Source organism: Triturus cristatus, chromosome 9 (genome assembly GCF_964204655.1).
Source record: "Triturus cristatus chromosome 9, aTriCri1.1, whole genome shotgun sequence".
NCBI classification, from domain to species: domain Eukaryota; kingdom Metazoa; phylum Chordata; class Amphibia; order Caudata; family Salamandridae; genus Triturus; species Triturus cristatus.
The window spans coordinates 717162523-717185843 of NC_140592.1; the positions used below are offsets into that span (position 1 = coordinate 717162523).

General features: G+C 43.4%; 1 protein-coding gene across 3 annotated transcripts in view; it reads right to left on the reverse strand.

Annotated features, from left to right (window-relative positions):
- The window catches only part of LGALS12 (galectin 12), a 197004-nt gene that overhangs the window by 98244 nt on the left and 75439 nt on the right, over window positions 1-23321 (reverse strand). For all 3 annotated transcript variants that reach the window (XM_085625899.1, XM_085625900.1, XM_085625901.1), the window contains one exon: window positions 14348-14558. In XM_085625899.1, the coding sequence (XP_085482025.1) occupies window positions 14348-14558 (211 nt within the window). The remainder of the gene's footprint in view (window positions 1-14347; window positions 14559-23321) is intronic.

Here is a 23321-nt window from a genome sequence, read left to right on the forward strand (position 1 = left end):
TGGCCGACTGGAATCCTCTAAAGGAAGCACATCCCTGAGACTGGTAATAGGACCTTGATTTAGAGCAGCGACAGAAACGTCCCTTTGCTCCGGCCCGGTCAAAAACACAACCTCCAAAAACACTACAACGAATTCTGCGCTTTATCTAGGCTTGTGAAGGTGAGATTCATTTTCCCACACCCTTTAGTAAGCCTTCACCAAACACGAAACCCTTTTGATCCTCAATAGGCTCCTTTCTAGCAATATCCAAGTTTAGGGCTAATGCACAAAGGATCGCTTTACCGCCATTATAGCTGCATTTATATTTCCCAGGAAACAAACTGCTCTTTGCGACAGACCTCTCAACAATTAGGTATCCACCGAAACTGACTAAGACCGTGCTTCCTCAGTTCTATCTAAAATCCTTGCAAGAAGACAAAGACATCCAGCAGTCTATCATGGCACTGTTTAAGTGCCCTCTCAAGACCCTTTCTGGGATCGAGACCCATCTTAAAAAGAAAACTAATCAGATCAGGAGCTAAATCTGGTGTCAAGCATGCCTTATTCTCAATCACAGGATGAGAGCACTCAGCCTTCATTTCTGCCCACGTCTTTCTCTAAAGGCCTCTTTATACAAAACTTGATAGAGTCTGAAACATGTGATAATGGCCACTAGTCTTCTCTTCTGGGGTGCCTAATGTCTGGATTAAACATATCAACACCCTGAGGGTCTTTAACAATTCCTTTCTCCTTCCTCACTTTCTCTTCTGATGTCCACATCCATATCCCAACCACCCTCCACAGTTGTCAAGAACAATCTCATCATCGCTATCCCCATCACGAGGATAGGAATCCTCCTCATCAGGTCTTGCCTGAACCTCATGTGAGCCACCAAGGACACCCTCTTTTGTGCCGCTTAGGACGCCTTCCTTCTGCGTGGTGCTTAGACCACCTTTCTGCCATGCTAATAAACTCATCTTTGCCTCATTCTCAATATTCTTCCTTCTCACCTTTTTCTTACCTGAACCCAAGGACTTACTATGTTCTTTCTCCTCTAAGGAATAATATTAATCCTCAAAGAAATCCGAAGATCTCCTTTTTTTTCTTTTTATAACTGAACCTAAACAATCCTTCACCGAAGACCTTACCTGCTCCTGTACTATCTCCCTTAATAAATCATCATTACCCTTATTTCCCGATGGAACTCCTTGACTCCATTATGTGATACTGGTTTTATCAAATTTCTTCAAATGAGAGGGCATTTAACTCTTTCGTATGAGAAGATATATATTTTTAAACCTATTGAAATGAAATCGGTCTTAAAAATACTAAAGCGCTGTCAAAGAACGACAATTTTTTACATGAATGCGTCCTCAGACACTGAACAGGTTCTAATTCTAGAATTTTAAGTGTGGCTGAAGTTTGGTTTAAAGTGCAGCAGTTTGGAGGAGCAATAAAAGGTTATGCATAATGCTAGCCTCTGGTCTTGACATTAAATTGCAAGCTACACATCCAAATTATGCAACTCCACCTCCTCAGGAGAAATAGAATTAGGGTGAAACACTGGAAAAATGACCTCCTGCTCCCTGTGGAATACAACATTAACATTTGGGACAAAAGATGGACCAGGACGGAGTACCAACCTGTCCTCAGACATTTTCAAGAAGGGATGCCTCACTGACAAGGAGCCCAACTCCCCCAATCTTCTCCCTTAAATAACTGCTACCAGGAAGAACTTCTTCAAAGTAAGCATTCTTCGCTCAAGTTTCTTCTAAGTGAGACCTCAAGAAGGGTAAGCCAGTCTAGACAACGGCTTCAGATTCAGTAACCGATTAAAAAAACCTCTGGATTCGACCATTCTCATACTGAAGATTACCTAAAGGGTTATTAAGAACCCAATGGCTCTCCGCTCTGTTTTAGTGCAGACACCTTTAACCCTGACCAAACTCACCCTGCACAAAATCCAACACCTTAACCACCTCAAAAGGCTGCGGGACTAAGTTTTTGGGCTTACACTATCTCTGAAATGAAGCCTAATGCCTTGCATAGCTAGAAAGTGTGGAAGCCCTCCTGGAACCCTGCATAGAAGAAGACACCCTCTCCAAGACCACCACCTTTATCAGCCCTGCCCTCTCACCCTTCAGGCCGTCATCCTGCAGGTTCTCATGATTTTCATCTGAAGACCTGGAAAGGCTAGGGGAGCTAGGGCTACATGATAAAGAAACCCCTTGCCCTTCCTCACTGATTGATCAAAAGGACCACGATGAGTGATGTCATGCTGGTGCTATCAATATCACTGTAGACTTCTTTAACCTCAATTTGATCAGAAACTTGAGAAGAAGATGGAAAGGGGGAAAGCATAGAATACACCCTTTGGAAAAGGGCAAGAAAGGGCACCCGCTCCCTCAGCCTTGAACAAAATAGAGGAAGCAGGGTATTATGCTCCGACGCAAACATATCTGCACTTGGGAGACCCCATTTCTGACACATCAAGAGAAATGCCTGCCTGCTCAGCCAGAACCTCAGCGAGGGAGGAATCTCCTTGCTTAGCTTGTTTGCTCCAACATTCGACTTCGTTTGAATGTAAATGGTCTTCAGATCGAAATTATCAAGCAGTCATCCAGGCAGGGTAGAATGGAGATACCCTCCTGATGTAGCACACCATGAGCAGTGCCAAAGCATTTGTAAACACCCTTGGCACCAACTTTAGGCTGAAGGGCGGCACTCAAAGCTCAAAATGTTAACTCAATGCTAACGGCAGGAACTTTTAAGGTCATTGCTATTTGGTGATAAGTTCATGTAAGTCTGTTAGGAAGAGGAAGTCATTTTCTGACACTAAAGAAATAGCCTCTTGCAAGGAGAGCATTTTGAAGGGAATGGTCTTCATCCAGAGATTCACTCCCTTAAGGCTAAGCAATGGCCTGTACTCTCAAATGGCTTCTGCACAAGAAAAAAGATGGAGTATAACCCTTGCCTCTTTGTGCCGGAGGAACTGCCACCACTGCCTTTTTTTTTTTCTTCAAAATAGCATGAACTCCAGACCACAAAGCATTTCTTTTTTACAAAATCTGTGGGGATTATAGTAGGGGTGGTACCAGAGTCTGGAGGCTCCTTGATTCGATCACATATTCTCTCCTGACAAAACCAAGTACCCAGTGATCCCAGATGGCCTGCTCCTATAGGTCATGAATGTTCAACTGCCTTCCTCTAACTGGAATCTACACAGCCAGAAGTGAAGACTGGTCAGGAATGGGTCTGACTGACTACAGCCAGCTTGCCGGAAGCCTGGATTTTGACAATTGTTTAGGATGAATCTCCTCCTTCTTTAATACCCACTAGAGCAGGGTTCTCCAAAGTCAGTCATGGCGGGCCGGATCCATGGCAGAATTTTTAAACACCTACATTTATCTAAATGGGTATATGGTAAAAATCTGGCATGGATCCAACCTTCTAAGACTGATTTTGGAGAGCCCTGCTCTAGTATCCATCTTTGAAAAGTCCCTAAAGTCTCTGTTTTAAGACTTATAAGACTCCGAGGACAACCTTGTGCAAGGAAGAGTGTACTTTGACTCCTTGAACAACTTTGTAATGATTGTGTCCAACCGGTAGCAAAAACCTTTGCTTCCTTCACAGAAATAGAGCTAGCCACAAAAGATTTCTCGATTAAGCGTTGTGATCCACCACATCAGATGGATCAAATCCACTTTGATATTTGGAAGAAAGACTTTTTCTTCAGCCAGAGAATACATTTTCAGATTTTCTGCAGGGAGAATCCTGGGCACAATGGACTGATATACCTCCTTCCAGTGCCTGAAGAACAGATTCTTGATCCTGAATGGCCAATGTCACCACTGACGGATTTGGCATACTGATCAAAGAAACCCTAGTTCTCTGGCTAGTCTGATGATACCTCAAATCTCAAATTGCTTCAGACATGGTCTAAAAATTGTGCCAGATTCCCTCTGGAAATGCTCATCCCAGATGACGAAGGACTCAGACCCCAGACATCAATTCCTGCAAAGTGTCAGGAAAATTAGCTTCATCGTGGGAAGACTTCGACTTTTTGGTCTTAATCTTAGGCCTGGCTGCCAAAGCCTTAGCAACCACCTCCTCATTAATGGTTGGAACCTGAAACAGAGTTATGAATGCTAGACTGCTAAGAGCTCCTTGGGTCTGTTTCTTAGGTCTCAGACTCCAAAGTAAACTCACCCCACAATGAGCAGATGAGAGCAAATGCCTTTTATCATTACTATTCATACTCTCCATAAACCCAACACAAGTATACAAACTTAGCACAGGCAAAGAGCCACTGTTAATAGCCAGCCTGCCTAAGAACTTTAAGTAATACCTCAAATCTACATGTGCTTAATTCATTATAAATTGAACCTTGGAATTGCTTTGTAACAGAGCATATGTAATTGATCATTAGGCAGATACATGATCATTGACACACCAGCAAACCCCCTTAAACATCAGAGTGAGAGGCTAGAAGCTTAAAGCTAGTTTATAAATGGGTCCCATTATTCATTTAACAAGAGCCATCATTTGCAATAGGTGCCTGACCACGTAGACACCAGCATTCAAAGTCTTCAAATGTAAGCATTAGGTCATGATCAACTCAATAACCATTTCTTAAGAAATCACAAACCGCTCCCCAGCTCTCACCGACTCTTCACTTCACTTGTTCCCCCTGTAGGCACTCTGCAATCACGGGCCGCCTGCCTCCTGCCGCCTCACCAGTTGGCTGAGCAAGGAAGGAAGCCCAAAGCATGGGTCTGCACGTCTTAGCCCCGAACTATGCCAGGGAGCACAAAGGACACAGATCCCTGGTCCGCATTCTCAGCCTCGCAAATCCTGAGCTTTCCAACTTATTAAACAATATTTAAATATAGGAACTCTAGAGTCACCACTAGGCAGTGACCCATCAAGTGTCTGCAGAGACAACTAAAACATGGAAGTGGTGAGGGAAGGAGGCGCTTTAGTATGATTTGGCTTGCAAGTGGCGTGTCATTGAGGCACAAATGCCTCAATATGCAACGACTTGTGGCGAAAAATGCCACAAGGACATAAGGTTAGTAAAAACGCAAAATAAAATGGTCAAACTCAGTCTAAAAGATATTTTTGTAAAAAGGTTTTTGAAAAATCACAGAGTGAACTTATTTAAAATAACTTGGACTAGAGTATGAGGCTACTTTGCATCAACATCCCCAAGGAGGATTTCACGGGATTGGCAGAGCCTCCTTGACTTTAGATCGGGAGCGGTGTCTGTTTGTCTCAGTGAGGCGAAGCGTGGAAGCTAATTTCATTGAAGGAACATCATTAAAGACTCCTTTCACTTAAAGGGGTAATGTTCTCAAATATTTTTTACAAAAGCAGTGTCTGTGGGCAGACCAAACAAAAAGACCAATATCGAGTTCAGGAAAACTCACCTACTAACTGAGGAGTATAATGGACATGAATATACTCCTCATTCCCGAAAAAACGCATCTGCTTTAGTTGTAAACATACAAGACAGAGTGATACAGTGTACAAGGTTTATATAGTGGATTAGCAAATAGACATTTACTCCTTAGCACTCCAGTAATGCTGCAGTAAAGGAGGATCTAGTGATATGTCAACCTACGAAAGATGTAGGTCCCCTCCCCAATATGATTAAAACATGTAAGAATACATAAATGAATTACAGAACACCATTATGTAAACATTTTAGTGATTAATTATTTTGTAGGAAAAAAGAAATGTAGCAGAGATCATGAAATTCTTCTTTTTAATTCGACGAGTGCAACTGAAAGTTTTGCAGTGAATCACATGTGAAATGCTGCATATATTAATCAAAATGTTCATGTATTATAACTGTGGTAAATAACAGTACAGCAATTTATATGTGGTTCAAAACTCTGTCGAACTCTGTCACCATCAATAGCCTTGAAAAGTCCCAGGCTTGCATACCATAAAGGAGGGGGAACAGGTTTCGGCTGAATTCCAAAAACGATTTTGCAATATCGACTATTACAAACTATTCAAAAGATGCCTTAGAAAGAATAAAATATTTCAGTTAATCCCGAAATCTCAATTTTATTTTATAACAAGACTGTACACGATGATCTTTCATAACTCATTTTTGTACGCCATTTCATTCAGTAACAGCCTCTACATGAGAAGCATTTTGTAAAACGCTGAAACATAACTGAAATTGCCCTGAAAACATAAGGGTGTGGAAAGTGTTTGCACAAAGGTTCCCAAAAGTGAGGCATCGATCTCCTGAGATCTGGCATATTTTCCGATAGTTCATGTATGCTTCTACTGCAGAACCAATCGATAGGTAAATGACAAGGCTCCTACATGTAAGAGGAGACCTGGCCAGTGTGAAATAAATATGCCTTACATTTCCATCCCCATACTTTCTACCAAAGACTTTATTTGCAACGTTGATGAAACATTACATTAGATCTTGCTAATCTAGTTCAAACCCTAGGTTCTTTGTCAATTTTTGAGGCCCCAATACTAGCTTTACTCTACTTCATAAATAAATGGTCAGAGTGGAAAATTGATTTTAAATTCACGTATGTAGAACCAAATTCAAGTACATTAAATATTCAAACGTCACTACAACGACAGATGATTTCTTGTGATTTAATTTGCATCACAGATTCTTGTGATGCAAATTAAATCACAAGAAATCATGTCTTTGCAGTGACGTTTGAATTATGTAATGTATTTGAATTTGGTTCTACATACATGAATTTAAAATCAATTTTCCACTGTGACTGTTCATTTGTGTACCATTGTTTACCCGGGTCAAGTGGTCCTACGGGTCACCCCATTTATAATACTCTTACTCTACTTCAAAAAAGAAATTCTGAAAGTTATAGAAAATTCTCAAAAGTGCAAGAAAAATGAGGAGAATGGAGGAGTCATCGCTCTAGATTCCACTAATCCCTCAAAATCTAAAAGTGTCTGAGTTCTTTAGTTCATTGAGGATGTCGCTTTACTCATTATACCCTGTACATTTTAAAAACTCTTCTTGCCCACCAGTGATACTAACACCAACAGCACTTACCGGTTTCAACTTCATTATTACAGATTTATCATCTGCCAAGCCAGCAAGGCGCACTATGCAGTTCGACTCATTTTAGATACAAATCACTAAAGGGACAATAAATACTTGTTTTCAGCACCAAGCATAGTGTGCTTTACAAATACACCTTATAACTTTAAGTGAAAGACTTTGGGAATGAAGTCTTTAGTATGGCATGCAAAAGCTATCGTCTGCAAATTTTTCCTGCCCTAACTTCGGACTTTCCTCCACTGAATTTGAGAATTGCTGTTTCCTGTCCCAGGAGTTACACGTTTTTACGAGTCAGTCAACAGCAGAAGCACAGCTTTGTTGAAAAGGAAGTTCACTAAAATTACGGCTTCGACCATGGTTTGGACTAACTACTGCCCCATACCTGCCTGTGGGGTAAGTGGCTTGTTGGGAGTTAATTGCAGTTTTAGGTCACAGGTGTTAACTCCTGCATGCCTAGTGTGTATTCTGCCAGCTGGCCCTCCTCTAGAGAATACCACTACACACGACATTGACTAGGTCATCGAATGTGCACTCACGCTCATGGAGGCCATGTGGTGAAAGTGATGGAACGGGTAGTGCAAACATTTTGTATATCTCCTCTATTTTGCATGAAAATACTAATTATATAATCTATTAATTATAATATTATTAAACGAGTTTGCATGTTTATTAACCAACATTATAAATATTCGAATTACACATGGGATTTGCAATTTGCAGGGCTAAATAACCCCTGATTATACGAAGCCCTTTTCACTGTATGTGCATGAGAGAGATGGATGTGCATTATCAGTTTTAGTGCAGATGCACGGCGACAAGCAGCGCCCTTGTGCATATTTTTCGGCTGTACTTGATCCTGTTGCCCGAGCATTACCAGGGTGTTTTCGCTCGGTTGCGGCGACAGCTGTGTCAATATGCCAAAGCGAGGGAATCGTGTTATCTCACAAACTGTTGGTATTAGTTCCCCATGCTGTGGATGCCCTGCTTAATCAGACAAAGACGCAGCATTTGACCAGTGCTCGTTTAACGGGATATGAGTTGACGCTTTTGGCTCCTCATATTACGTTAAAGAGGTGTGCAACATTAAATCCAGCCACATTGTTGCCATTTCCGGAAACTCAGTCTGAAGCACGAAAAACACATGACTGTATTCTTGTGACTGAGGAACAGACAAAGGGTCGTATTGATCTCCAGGATACGCCCTTTACAGATGTGGATGGAGAACTGTGGGTGGACGGATCATGCCTGAAGCTACCAGATGGTACGACTTCAGCAGCGTATGCAATTACCACATTACAAACAATAGTGGAGACAGCACGCATACCGCAGAAATCAGCTCAGGCAGCGGAACTGATGGCATTAATACGGGCATGTGAGCTCAGTACAGGATTGTGTGTGAATGTTTATACAGATAGCCGCTATGCCTTCGGAGTAGCGCACGATTTCGGCCTACTCTGGAGGGAGAGAGGGTTTCTAACGTGACATGGAGCACAGATAATGTATGGGGAGTTAGTTCACAACCTTTTGACTGCACTAACATATCCAAAGAAGATTGCTATAGTTAAATGTAGTGCCCATAAGAAGGTGGTTGATAAAGTGGGAGAAGGGAATGCTTTAGCAGACCGGGTGGCGCGAGAGACTGCGATGCAGCCTGGTGCTACTGCAATGTATGTTGTGAAATCGCAGACAGAGAAATGGCATGATGCCAGGAGAGAAGTGTTGGAGATACAGAAGACCGCTTCCGATAAGGAACGGGAGCAATGGTCCAATGATGGAGAATTAGATGATGAAGGGTGTTGGAGAAGTAAGCAGATGGATAAATGGAAGTTACCCACAGCTTTCGTACAACCTATGGTTCAGATGGCACATGGACTAGCGCATGTCGGAGCTTCCGCAATTGTCAAATTACTCACACGAGTTTGGGAGCATCCGGAGATCGATAGTACGGCAAAGAGGGTAGTGCAGACCTGCATGATTTGCCTGAGGTATAACCCAGGAAAGGGTACACGAACTCCAGCAGGAGGATTTGCGACACCCACTGCACCCTTTGAGGTTTTGCAGATGGATTACATTCAGCTTGAGCGCTGTAACAATCTGAAGTATGTTCTAGTAGTGGTTTGTGCCTTCAGTAAATGGGTTGAGGCGTACCCTACGAAAGACAATACTGCAATGACTACAGCGAAGATGCTATTGAAGGAGTTTTTCCCTCGATATGGTGTTTGCAGATTGCTGTGGAGTGATAATGGACCTCATTTTATAGCAGATGTTATCAAGTATGTCCTGAAAGGCCTAGGCATTACGCAGAAGTTCCATGCAGTGTTTCACCCTCAGTCTGCGGGATTGGTCGAGAAATATAACGGTACTCTGAAGCTTAAGATCGCTAAGATCCAAGCTTCAACTTCTTTGACTTGGCCAGATACTTTACCGCTGGCATTATTGTCAATTAGATCGATACCGCATTCTCGGACCGGTCTCACACCCTACGAGATCGTGTTTGGACGCCCAATGAATATTTGGGGTCCACCAAAACCGCAGTCAATGTATGATGTACCTTGTGTAATGATGAGTGATTATCTGGCACAGCTAACGGATAATTTGGTTTCTATTCATCAACAGGTTCGAGAAGCGCTCCCTGATCGGTCCACAGGTGAAGGTCATAACCTCCGACCTGGCGATCAGGTTATGATAAAGGTATTCGAAAGGAAGAACAGTCTGGAACCGAGATGGGTTGGTCCTGAGCAAGTCTTGCTCGCAACGAGGACAGCTGTGCGAGTTTCCAATCGGAAGAACTGGATCCACTCCTTGCACTGTCGCAAAGTGCCGCCTGGATTGGTGGACCCTGCTGTGTTGACCGACCATCGAGAAATCCTGACTGTGGAGAAAGGCCGTGCTGTGGAACCGAACGACACTGAGGAGCTCTTCCCGGACCAAGCGATCCCTGAAGGAGGGAGATATCATCTTCGACCGAGGAAGTGATTTTTCTTTTTCTGTACCCAGATACGTTGTCAGAACGGCCCTTAGGTTAGTGAAACGGAGAGCCAATGAGGCAAGGGGGTGGGGGGGGGGGGAATCAGCCCTGCATTAGTGTAGTGACACCCGTCTTGGCCCGCTGGTGAAGAAATCAACGGCTGCCTAAGGGGAAGAGTTCTGACAACCTTTTAGTTTCAGGAAGATACACTTTTTTCTGCAAGATGGAAAAGAAGAAGATTCTTTGTGCGACAAGTTTTATTTTCATTGTAGTTATTGTTGGTATAACCACATGGTTCGTTGAGGATGTGACTCCTGCCCGTGTGTTGCTTGTTTTGACCACTCCAGTGCCTGAGGAGCACTACTTCTATACCCTTCCGTAACAAGAATTGAAGCATCGTCAGTCTTATTTGAATAACACTTTTATCCAGATGTTGCATCATACCCATGTTGCTACGAATGCTACGAACTGTTGGATATGTGGTATGATGCCAGCTCATCAGAAGAAAGGAGGAACGCCATTCATACCTCTTCCTTTCTCTCATAATGGCTCTTGTAGAGCATGGTACACTTTGCTTTTTGCCACACGGAAACCCACAGTGGGACGATTACTTTTCAGACTTAATAGGGAATGTCATCAAGATAAAGATGGCTATCCACAAGCGAATGGGACAATATGGGAATGGGAAGAATATCGACCAGACAATGAATCGATCCCCTACATCTTCACGAACACCAGAGACACTATTGGGAATGAACAATTTGTGATTCAAGTGGCACAAGCTCAAGCGGACCTGTGTGTCCAGAGTGTGGGTTACATTCCTGTTGATGTTAGCGATTGCATTATTATATTGAATATAGATGGGCTAAATAATAGTACTTTCTTAGCCTCCCATAATACATACTTTGTATGTGGGAATAAGGGTTATTATCGTTTACCAGCCGGTTGGTCCGGAGTATGTTATGTAGCGTTTTTATTACCTCCTGTATTCTTAGCACCTGCATCCTATCATAAAGATTTGAAGTTGCTGAACAATGTAACAGAATAGGTATAAACGTACTCTATCTATTGATGATGTTGATCAAACTGATACTAGCTTACAGCAGTATATCGACTTTAACTTAGGATTGTTTTTCTTTGTTGGAGCTGCCCTAAATAGTAGGAAGGTTCGAAGGTTAACGAGAGTTGTAGAGGCTGTGACGAATCAAACCGCTGCTGCTCTTGGGAATCTTACGGAAGAATTACAAATTACTAGAATCGTTGCATTACAGAATCGTATGGTACTAGATGTTATGTTAGCTGATAGAGGCGGAGCATGTAAAATTATCGGAAGTAGTTGCTGTGTGTTTATTCCTGATCATACACCATCAGTTTACAACGCTATCAATAAATTGCATAAAATCGCAGCTGAGATTCATACAGAAAATGGTACTTGGACCTTTTCTGGATGGTTTTGGGCATTGATCACTACATAGGAATGGAAAGTTTTAACTGGTCTCTGCATTATTGTAGCAGTTCTGTTTTCCTGTTGCATCTGTGTCCAATGCGGTCCTTTACTCTGTTCTTTATGTGTGTCATTTTGCATTCCTGATAAGAAAGCTATTGCCAATGTCACCCACCAGAAATATTTAACCAAAGAGGTGGAAGAGATGATGAAAATTGATATCTATGATGATTATCCTAATAAGCCGAATGTCTTCAGTAAATGCTGAAAGGGTCGTCTGTTGAAAACTAAAACGGCGATATGATTAAGCATTCACTAAAGACATGAATTCTCTCTAGTTAAAACATGTTTCTTGTCTTATGTTGACTAATGTCTGGACTCCATCTTGTATTGTCATGTCTCTACGTGCTGTGCACGAGAAGAGTCCTACCTTCTCGTTAGTTGCTCTTGTAATCTGCCTAGTAACAGTCTATAAATAGCCCCTTTGTCCGTCTGGCGCATGCCCAGACTTGACCACATCTGTAATCAGTTAGTCCTTGCTTGACCATGTTTTCGCGGGCTCAGGACAGTGTCGTCTCCGCCCACATATTGATTTTGTATCGAAAATGCCCATAAAAGGTAAAGAACTTTGCCTCATGTTGTATCCAACCACTTATGAGCCCCTCTGTTGTGTATAAAAGGGGACCGCGTACGCAAGTTCTTTGTGCTACTCTAAGCAATACTGAAGAGTGTTGTATGGGTTGTAGGACCACCCTTAAGGGTTAATAAACTTTGTCTTTGTATTTGCAGCTTCCGTGCCAACTTCCTTCTAGCTTTTGTTACAGGAGAGCGAACCCTTGTATTCTGCGGGCCTAGCTGGGGCCTGTATTCTTCACCACGAGGCGCGGAGTGAGCTGCGCAGGCGCGAGAAAACTTCTAAACCTCGTAGCGACCTTTGTTCACCATGTACCCGAACAAGGACAGAGTGGGAAGTCAGCCAAGACAGGGAACAATCGACCTTACAATAAACCGGAACAAGCTGACTTTTGGACTAACCCATGACCTCACCCCTCGAACTGAACTGAGAACCTAAAATCTTACAACTGACTATCTTAACCAGCCAATCACGACTGTCCAAAAATATGAAATTGTATCTTCTTTACTTCAATTTATTATAAAAGAATAGTAGAATAGAGAGGTTTGTTTGTTCGTTCATCTGACTGTTGCGTTGCGTTTTCCTGAACCTTTGAGGGTCCGGATGCTGCCCGATCATCTGATGACTACGAACTTTTACTAAATCCACGGGCAATAATAAATGCTTGCACGTCTCTGGTCCTTTGCTGATCTTTGGGACTGTAGCGTGCTGAGCAAAGAACTTTGTGCTTTTGGACGATTTACTGCAATAATTGATTATGCAGAGCCAATGAATTAGAGGACTCCAAATTGCCAGATTAGGTAAATATGACGTTCTGTGATTTACAAAAATTGATAAAACTTTCTAAACTTGACGAGACTAATGTGAATTCAAAAAATTCTGAAATTTTAGATAAACAATTATTGATTAACGAGAAATTAGGAGTTTCATTTAAGAGATAGATTCTGAAGTCTTAAATGTGTTTTAGCTGGTTCTAAATCACAATCAACCAATCCAACTAATTTGGTCCATTGACCGAAGTGGGAGGAGTGCCTTGATGTTTAGGATTGAGGATCTGTAGGCGAAAGGGCGTTAATATATATTTTGTAAATGACTTTTCCTTCCCTATAGGTTATAAGGTGTTCCCCTCACATGTCCGGCGCTTGAATCACTCATCCCTCCTGTGTGTGCAGACTGGTGTGGAAGTAACGTGTGAGTGTTGGTGTTATGGGCCCCACCAATGACTGCATGTGTGAATGAGTTAGTGTGACGTCAGGTCTGCGACGCAGGGAGGATACCGGTACGAGTTGTATCCCCGTTGCTAGGGTTTTGCGCTGGATCAAAAGACAGCAGCTTTGCTTTCCCTTTGTATTGGTACAGATGAGATTGGCTGCGTTTAGATCTGCCTGTCCTTGGGATGTGGTCAAAAATTGTTGTGTTTGATAAACGCATAAGGGCGGGGCAATCCTCCTTTAGTACCGTTTATCACATTTGTTGCCCACTCCCTAATCCTGGTTTACAGGGAATCTTTCTCCCTATTGAATGTAGAATGTTGTCTACGAATGTGCAAAAATGTTTGCTAGTTTTGGTTAGAAGTGATGCAGGAAGGTTGACCTGGTTTCCGAGCAGTGGGGCAAGTCTCGGGTGAACCAGTAGTTCTACATGGGAGGGGGACTAATGAATCCAGGAAAAGAAGGATCACTGGGAATATCCCCTGGTAGGACAAAAAACAAGTTGCAAGTCAGAAAGTCACCAGATCGTATAGGGATATTTTAACAGACCTTCATTCCTGCTACTATCCAGTTACAATTTATTTGGAATTCCCATGACTTGTTGAATCCATCAAGGTGATATACACCCACCTGGATGATGAGGTCACCAATGGCGATGCATGCCACAAAAATAGGCTGCAGGTCAGAAAACCACAAGATCATTGTGAGATATTTTACCAGATCTGGATCCCTGCTACTTTCCAGTAGGTCTAAAGGGTTGCGGGCCAGTACAATCAGGCAAGTAGAGAATTTGGGCTGGACTGGGTGAGGGCAGATATGGTGTTTGTCTGCTGTCGGGGTTAGTTTTAAAAGCCAGTATAGTTGGTGCAATATTGTTAGCCAGTTCCGATGTGCCACATGTAAGCTCTTTGCACACTACACTTGAGTCTGTACTTGACATTGATACCTTGCCAAAAGTGGTGAATAAATAGAACTTTACACTTTCCATTTAAAGTGTTCAAACCCTTGCCAGACAAAATGTGCGGAATGCAGTAACACTCACCTTGACACAGCTCTTCTCAAACCGAAAAAGAAGCACAAAGTTATCTCCACCCTTTAAGGGCAGTTTAGTGCATTTCTTCTCATCCTGCCATCTCTCGCCCTCCAATGTGTTGCAGATAACATGAGGCGAAGAGCTGAAGCGAGGGTTAAAGTGAAAGGCAATGTCTGCCCTGGGTTGCACACTGCAGCCGCACTGGAAATCCACCTGAAACCTAGAATTAGAGAGCAGAGACAACAGGCAGATTACAGGAGGTAGGAGTAGATTGTGAAACAAAAGCATTCGCTTTCAGTACAAAGACCTACATGCAAAGTCCACAAACTTCAATTCCTAAGAACAGACCACATTCTGTCAAGGCTTAAGGAGGGCTTGACAGATTCTTGGAGAAGGGAGCGGGCAGAGGCCACAGCCAGTACTGCTGCCTCCTGAAATAAACAAAGTAGAACACTGTAGCATACCACATAAAAGCCAGAACAAACCGCAGCAAAGAGCTCTTCGCCATCATGAAGGAATTGTTCAACCCCACAGCCAATGAGAACAACATAATTTGCTCCCAAGAACTGTGACACCTGGTGGATTTGTTCCATGACAGGATCTCAGTCATCTATGAAAACTTTAAACCCCACACAGAGAGCATCAGCCTGCTCACACCCACAAACAAAAACCCCAAACACCTGCTCACCCAGTGGGTCCCTCTCACAACTCAAGCCACAATCTCAATCATGAACTCCATGCACTCGGCAGCACCCATGAACCTTGTCCCCACCATATCTTCAACCTCAGGAGCAAGACGATTGGCGAGGAGTTCAAGAAAGTCCTGAACACCATGATCATCATCTTGGCCTCCTTCCCTCAGGACTGGAAACATGCTGAAGTGGGAACCCTCCTGAAGAAAGCATCCGCCGAACCAGCAAAACTGTAGAACTACTGGCACATCTGTCTGCTCCAATTTTCCAGTGAAGGTTCTCGAAAAGGTAATCAACTAGCAACTCACTAAACACCTAGAGCACAACAACCTCCTAGACTCCTCTCATTTCGGATTTTAAGTCAACTACAGCACCAAGATAGGCTTGATCGCAGCCACCAACAACAGTGTCCTCCTGGACCACAGCAAAATGGCAGCCCTCAACCTCCTGGACCTGTCAGCTGCCTTTGACACGGTCTCCTATCACCTCCTGACCAACAGACTCCACCACATCTATATCCAGGGAGACACCTTCAAATGGATTACCTCATACCTCACCAGAAGACCCCAGAGGATCCATCTCACACTGTTCACCTTGGAACCCAAGAAGATAATCTATGGGGTCCCCTGAGGATCGTCTCTCAGCCCCTCCCTCTTCAACACGTACATTACTCCCCTGGCCAACACCGTCAGATCACACAAACTCAACATAATCTCCCAGCTAATTCTCTCACTGTCAGAAGACCCCCTCCACCACCAGAGCCAACTTCCAAAGATGCATGAAGAACATCACTGACTGGATGAAGGACAGCTGTCTCAAGCTCAACTTGGACAAGACAGAAGTCCTCATCTTCGGGAACACCACCTCGCCATGGGATGACACATTGTGGCCTGCTAAACTTGGACTCTTCCCTGCTCCGGAAGACCACAACCTCAGCATCCTTCTGGACAGCAAACTATCCATGAAGAAACAGGTAAACGCAGTCTCACCCGCCTTCTTCCACACCTTACACATGCTCTGCAAGATTTTCTGGTGGCTGTCAGTCAACACCAGAAGAACCGTCACACAGGCCCTTGTCACCAGTAGGCTGGGACTACGGGAACAAACTATGTAGGAATCACGTCACGCCTACTGATAGATACAAACAATACAAAACTCAGTGGCAAGACTTATCCTCGACCTCTTCTAATGGACCCACATCTCAACTCCCCTCAAGAAGCTAAACTGGTTCCTGATCCAGAAGAGATGCCAGTTCAAGATGTTGACTCACTCATACAAAACCCTGCACAATGCAAGACCTTCAACCAACCTGCCAGACACATACGATCCACTTCCTTCTTCCTTGGAGACATCCCCGAACAAACAGCAGAGGACGCTGCTTTTCAAACCTGGCAGCTAAGGCTTAGAACGATTTTCCCCTGCACCTCAGGACTGGCCCATGTCTCAAGGAGTTCGAAGAAGAGATCGAGACCTGGCTGTTTGTATGAACATATCACCACAAAGCAGTTAGGTACTCCAGTGCCTTGAGATGATTAAAGCCCTGATTTATTGTTGATATGACAGACACTGTTGTATCAGTGATCCCTAAAGTCCAGCCAAAGGACAGCCTTAAATGAGGTTCTGGGAAAGAAAACAGATGTGTTTGCAGCACTGACTCAATGCCTTCACTATAAAATACCTCCCTAATCTCTCCAAAAACACAGCAAAAAGACTTAAACACCGGTTACTCAAAACAACCTGAAAACATCTCAGACCCATACTTCTGCCCTAACAAGGGAACACTAACCAATGACCTCATTTTTTATGCATAAAGACGAGCTAAATGGAGGAATATATTATACTCCATATATTATACTTCATGCTGCGAATTACCTACACCAGGAAACCAGGAAATATCCCATGGTCTTAGACTATCTGTCTCTCCTTTGCCCTACTGCAGGGAGGATATTACCATATCTATATACAACAACAAGAACATTCTATTACAATTCTCGAATGAAAAACTGACATTAGTGGACATGATCCTCCCTATCCTCAAGAAAGTGGTGAACAAAAAGATCCATCTTCCCTCCCAAAATCACACTAGCGACCTAGACAAAGCACGCTCACCCTCTTTAATGCCCATATCTACTCCAACCTCACTCAGCCCACTCCCAGTCCCCAGTGATTACTACCCGCCTTCTATGCTACCATACCCATTCCAGAGCCCTCACCTCAGACAGGGCCAGAGAATCAATCCATGAATGGCCGAACCATCACATCGGCTCCCACGCCCCTAATAAGGCAAGCATAGATTCATTCATCACTCGACCCTTTCCCTCACATGAGCTCTCTCTTTCTTCTCCTGCGCTCTCCAGCAAGGCACCCCAGGTACTCCCACAGCACCCCTCTATGCCTGGAAGCCCTATTTATCCAAACCTTTATCCCCTCATCTATCTACCCTAAGGCCTTCCCAGGTCCCCAGACCACCCCTTAATCATCCCTACTACGCCCTCTCACCCAGCACCCATTTAATACTCAGTCAGGCCCCCAACAGAACCGCCCTGACTCACAAGTACCTCAGGCTCCCATCAATACCCTCTCTCCTCAGCTGAGCCTCTCATATTGCCTCTACCCTCACCTGGATCTCTCATGTGGCTTCCCCCCTCACCTGGATCACTCCTTTCAACCTATAACTACCTGTAGACATGCTATAAAGGAAACGCGCTTCATTGAGATCTCTCATAGCTTGCTCCATCTCAAGGAAGCTCTTCAGAGACTCACATCCATCACTGCAGAGCTATGGCTCACTCAAGACCCAATAGGACTTGGACTGACTCCCAAACAGATATGCTACCATCCCATGTCCCACACTCCCAATCTTGGCTCGAAAACAATACTCTTTTCTTAACGCCTCCGCCCGACCTAAGAGATTGAGCAAAGGTCTATCTGACAATGATATTACCGACCTCCTCCTCACTTACGCCCCATGAAAGTTACAATTAAGACTGGCCTTGATCAAATCCAACCCAACCAGGCTAACCCCTTCAGAGAACACAGCTACAAATAGAGCTGTAAACAAGGACAACCTCAAGTGCATTAACAGATCTCGGGAAGCCTCGCCTCACACCAATAACCAACTGAAGTGTATGCTCCTCAATGGCAGATCGGCATATAAACCCACGGCTGATATTTACAACCTCATCCACAACCTCATCCTCACAAATAAATTTGATATCGCTATCCTCACTGAAATTTGGTTAAACATGGTCATTTCACCGTATTATAGACCTGCTAGTCCCCCCCCCTAGTCATAGGATCATTTGACTAGACAGACCTAAGAAATATGGGGGAATAGCCTGCATCTACCGCAACACCCTATCTGTGTTTCAATCAGAAACAATCACCTTGCCTGCATGTGAATATCTGTGCATCAATATCACTTGCTATAATAAACCCAGTTGTAAACTACACGCCTTCTACCACCCTCCTGCTGATAATTTTCCTTTCATCGAACATCTCATCGAGGTCATCACAACCAACGATAACTCTCAAGTGTCCCGGATTTTCCTCGGAGAGTTTAACCTCCACTGGAATGACCAGAATGACCAGGCAGTGAATAGCTTGAAGTCCTTTATATCAGACCATGAGTTGACCCAAATCTATGACAGTCCGACTCACAACAACAGTGAGACATTGGACCTTATCTCAAAGTTGGATAACATCACTTTGGAGTCCATTAGCCCCTAAGACTGAACAGACCATTACCGCATCACCTTTCTCATCAATTTAAGGGTGACCAATACACAACAATAGAAAAGGAAATTGTGATATAAACCCGAACTAATTATCCAAGCACTGTAACACCTTGACTCCTCAGACCGACATAGATGATGTTGATGACCTCAAAGACTTCTAAAATACTTCCATATTGGAAGTCCTTGACTCGATTGCTCCCCTTCCACAAAAGAATATATCCACTAAAGTCTCTAAACCCTGGTACAATTACAACTTGAACTCCAAAAGACGCAATCTAAGATCAGCAGAAAGAGTTCGGATATCTTCTCCCTCCTAGAACTCCTAAAATGCTTAAGATCAGTGAGGAACACATACAACAGAAGGATAAGAAACCTGAAAGCCAAATTATGTAGAACTCAGCTTGACCAAGCCAGAAATCGGCCCAAAAAATTATTCGAAATCGAGCAACAATCACGCAATCTATCAACCCGCTTGACATTGAAGCCATCACTCTCAAACTGTGAAGAGTTGGCTTCCTTCTTCCTGGAAAAACTAAAAATGTTGAGAACGAATTACAATCGGCAAAGGAACAACTCCCGGCTGCCTCATTCATCTTTCCACACTCCCCCTAGCACAGTGAATGGAGCGATCCACTCAGGCAGGCCCCCAAAAACAATGCTTCCTGTCACACTTTCATGTCAATGAATGTTAGTGATATTTACAACATCCTTTCATCCTTTAACCCTTTTAATCAAATCATTGACCCTCTACCTCCAACTATCTCCAAATAGATCAAAGCTATTATTCTCTCCTTATGGTCTAAGATTGTAAATGCCCCGCTACATCAAGGCACCATCCCTGACTGTCTAAAAGTAGGACAGGTAATCTCCACTTTCAAAAAACCTAGTGCAGATTGCTCATATCCCAACAACTTCCGATCTATTTCCAACATCCTCACTCTAGCGAAGCTCCTGGAAAAATGTTTCCAGATCCAACTCTGCAACCACAGACAATTTTCAACTTCTTGCCCAACACCAATCAGGCTTCTATCATGGTCACACCACTGAATCAGGACACAATCACATGGTGGATGACATATCAAAAATCCTGGATTTAAATGAATCAGGTCTTCAGATACCACTCGGCTTATCGTCTACCTTTGACACTGTTAAATACGACAGTCTACTGACCCCACTTGAAGGAAGGATGGGCTTATCAGGGGTCGTATTGCAATGGTTTACTTCCTTCCTCCACAACAGATCCCAAAGAGTCAAGAAGGATGAATCCTTTTCTAAGCATTCCACAGTCACTCTGTGTTCCACAGAAATCCGCCCTCTCACCCATTCTCTTCAATCTATTCTTGGAAGCACTAGCAGACTCCTTAAAATCTGCTTCCATTCATTATCGCATGTATGCACAGGACACACAATTGTTTCTCAAAATCTCCTCCCCAGATGACACATGCCTCAACTCCACTTTACAAAACACTCCTCTTTGGCTCAATGACTATCATCTCAAGATCAACGCCAACAAAACGGAATTCCTACTCATCTCACCTCCAAACAACATTCCCATAATCGAACTTTGGATGAAACATCTTACAGCCCTCAACTGTTGTCCTCACATCATAGATCGATCCTTGGGAATTACATTAGACAACCACCTTTAATATGCAGGATCCCATCAGTACGGTCATCAAAGGAGCGAATTATCAGATGAGCATTCCACAGGAACTTAAACCTTACGTCCCACAGTAGGACCTCAAGCATGTGGTTCAAGCTCTTCTGTTGCCCAGACTGGACTACGGTAGTGCCACACTATGCAGCCTACCTAGATACAAGTTGGCCCCTTTTGGGGCTCCCTTAACGCGGCTGCCAGACTTGTCTCTGGAACAGAAAGAAACAAGCACATTTCTCTGGCTCTAAAATCCCTGAACTGGCTCCCTTATGAGGCAAGAACTCTAAAGATTGCATGCATGACTCGAAGCCCTACATTTCAATTCCCTTAGATATTTGGCTCCAAAGCTAGAAAAATCAGTGGGTTGCAGACCATCGCGAAGCACGAGCTCCCTGCTACTGAAACCCCAATGTTGCCATAAAAAGAAAACGGGATACAGAGCTTTCTCGGGTGTCGCACCTAAGATATGGAACTCTCTGCCACCAGATGTTATACTAATCTCATCTACCGCCTCCTTCAAAATAGAAGAAAATTCATTTCCGATGAACAAGTTTTTACCCTAAGCTATCACCTCTGTGTTTATTGATTGTAACCATACCTGTGACTCTTTTGTGATGCTTGACCTTTTCATTGCTCACTACCTTTGAGAACAAGCCTAGCAATGTGTGTATTCAATGATCTGTCCTTCATTCATATATGGGACTATTTTAGTTAGCTCAATTATACCCAACTTTCCCTTCATGTAAAGCGCTCCGATACCCACAAGGGTCATGTTCGCGCAATATATAAAACTTTATAAATAAAATAAATAACATTTTTAAAAAAGGAGCTGGGCCCAGTACCCGACTGCAAACCCAAGGTCAAGAATCTCAGCATATGGGTGGACAAAAAACTGTCTTTCGACACCCAAATTACTGCAGTGTCAGTAAAATGCTTCGCAATTCTTAAAATGCTGAGGAAAATACTGTGCTTCCTGTCTGATGCAGCAAGAAAGACAGTAGTTCATGTTTTGATAGTGTCAACACTGGACTACATTAATATTTTCTAACTTGGAGTGACAGGGCAGGATCAATAAAATACAAAGTGTGCAGAACGCTGAGGCCAGGCACATAGTGAATTTGCCAAAGCGTGCATCAATGGAGGCTGTATTTAAGCAGCTTTATTGGCTCCCTGTGAGACGAAGTTTCTAATTTAAAGCGTTGTGTTACTGTTACAAAGCCCTGAATAACAAAGGTCCACATTATTTGCAACTCTTTGTCAGACCTTGTGTACATCCAAGGAACCTTAGATCAGCAGTGGAGAAAATACGTATGGGTGACAGCTCATTTGGCAACCTGCCACCTAAATCGTGGAATGCTCTCCCGTTAGCAGTTTGTCAGGCCCAGTTGGAAGACCTGTTTAGGAAAAAAAATGTAAACTTTTTTTTACCTCAGGATGTAGGTGGGATTTCATAACTGCATTGAGGCTGGTGGAAGCCTATACCTAGTGCTGAGACACCTCAAATGAGGTAGCTGTGCGCTTTAGAAATTGTATTATTATTATTATTATTATTTAGTGACAGTAGCTGAGGTTTCAGCAAAGCAAATAGATCCTGGTAGACCAGAATTCCCCATGGCTTATTCTGATAACAGCACCAAATCAAAGACAGTCGAGTTATGGACAAAGACTGCTGGAGCACTGATATCTAATGTCTGATCCAAGGAATCGAAGAGAAGCAGTTGCCACAGTGACCCAAAGTGGCCGTCACCATGTGGCACTGACTAGAAGAACATTGCCCCAGCTGACAGTGAACCATCCACGGGATGGGTTGATGGGGACTCTGACAGTTTCAAGACACTTTTCACAGGCAGGTTACAATCTCCACCATATCAGGACGGGAGGAGACTTTCCATGTATTCCACCAGTCATTTCCCTGGTGGGCTGGAGCCTATGAAACCAGTTTTGAAAGCTCAGGGCCTCTCCTGAGCCACTTTTACTTTCCCCAGTTGCCCACAGTTACTTGCTGTAGGCGCGGGGAGGCATCAAGACCGCATTACAGAGAGGGAAGATAGAGAGAAAGCGATCCAAGAGAGGAGAGAAGGAGGAGAGTGAGAGAAGGTTGGATGAAGAGAGAGAAATTGTGCGAGGATACAAAGGGAGAGAGGCTGGTTTGAGCATTTTTGCCAGGGTTGCTGTTGGCTCCCCAATCCGGCCCTGCGAAGGACATACAAGAAAATGCTCATCAACAATGGGACTGCCTCAATTAATTCCAGAGTTATTTGGCTACTTCTATCGCCAGTGCAGAATATGGTAGGTGAGGAGTGAAGTGTAAAGAGGAGCTTTAGTATGAGAAAATGGCTAAAATGAAGGATTTAAAAATGGAAAGGATATTATTTGTAGGAATAAATTTAGCTTTTATGCCCGAAGATTCCTTAGTCTTGCATGCAAATTGTAGTGTATAGTGACCCCTCTCCCAAAAGGAAGAAGCGGGGACTGACACAAACAGAGCTACAAATAGGGATGGTGATCTGTACTGTTCGGAGGATGATGTGTTCACCACCTAGCAAGTGAAACAAATATATAGTGCCTCCAATGTGTTTTAGGAACAAGGAAACATTAGCCTTCACAACACACATCAGACTTTCATACAGCTTGAAGCAACAGAAATGTTGTCTTAACATGCCATGCCCACGAGTAATATTCATTGATAAATCTATAGCTTTATGTTTGTGGGGGTTGGAAGGAGTACTAAAGCCTCCACATAAATCCAAGTCACACTTCACAAGCTTACATACTGGAAAACATCCATAATATCTAATCTAGCCACTGTTGCCTCACGGAAGAGAAATTAAGAATAGGAATGTAGGTACACTTTAGCTTCAACAGGGACCCATCCCATACGTGGCCCTACAAGCAAT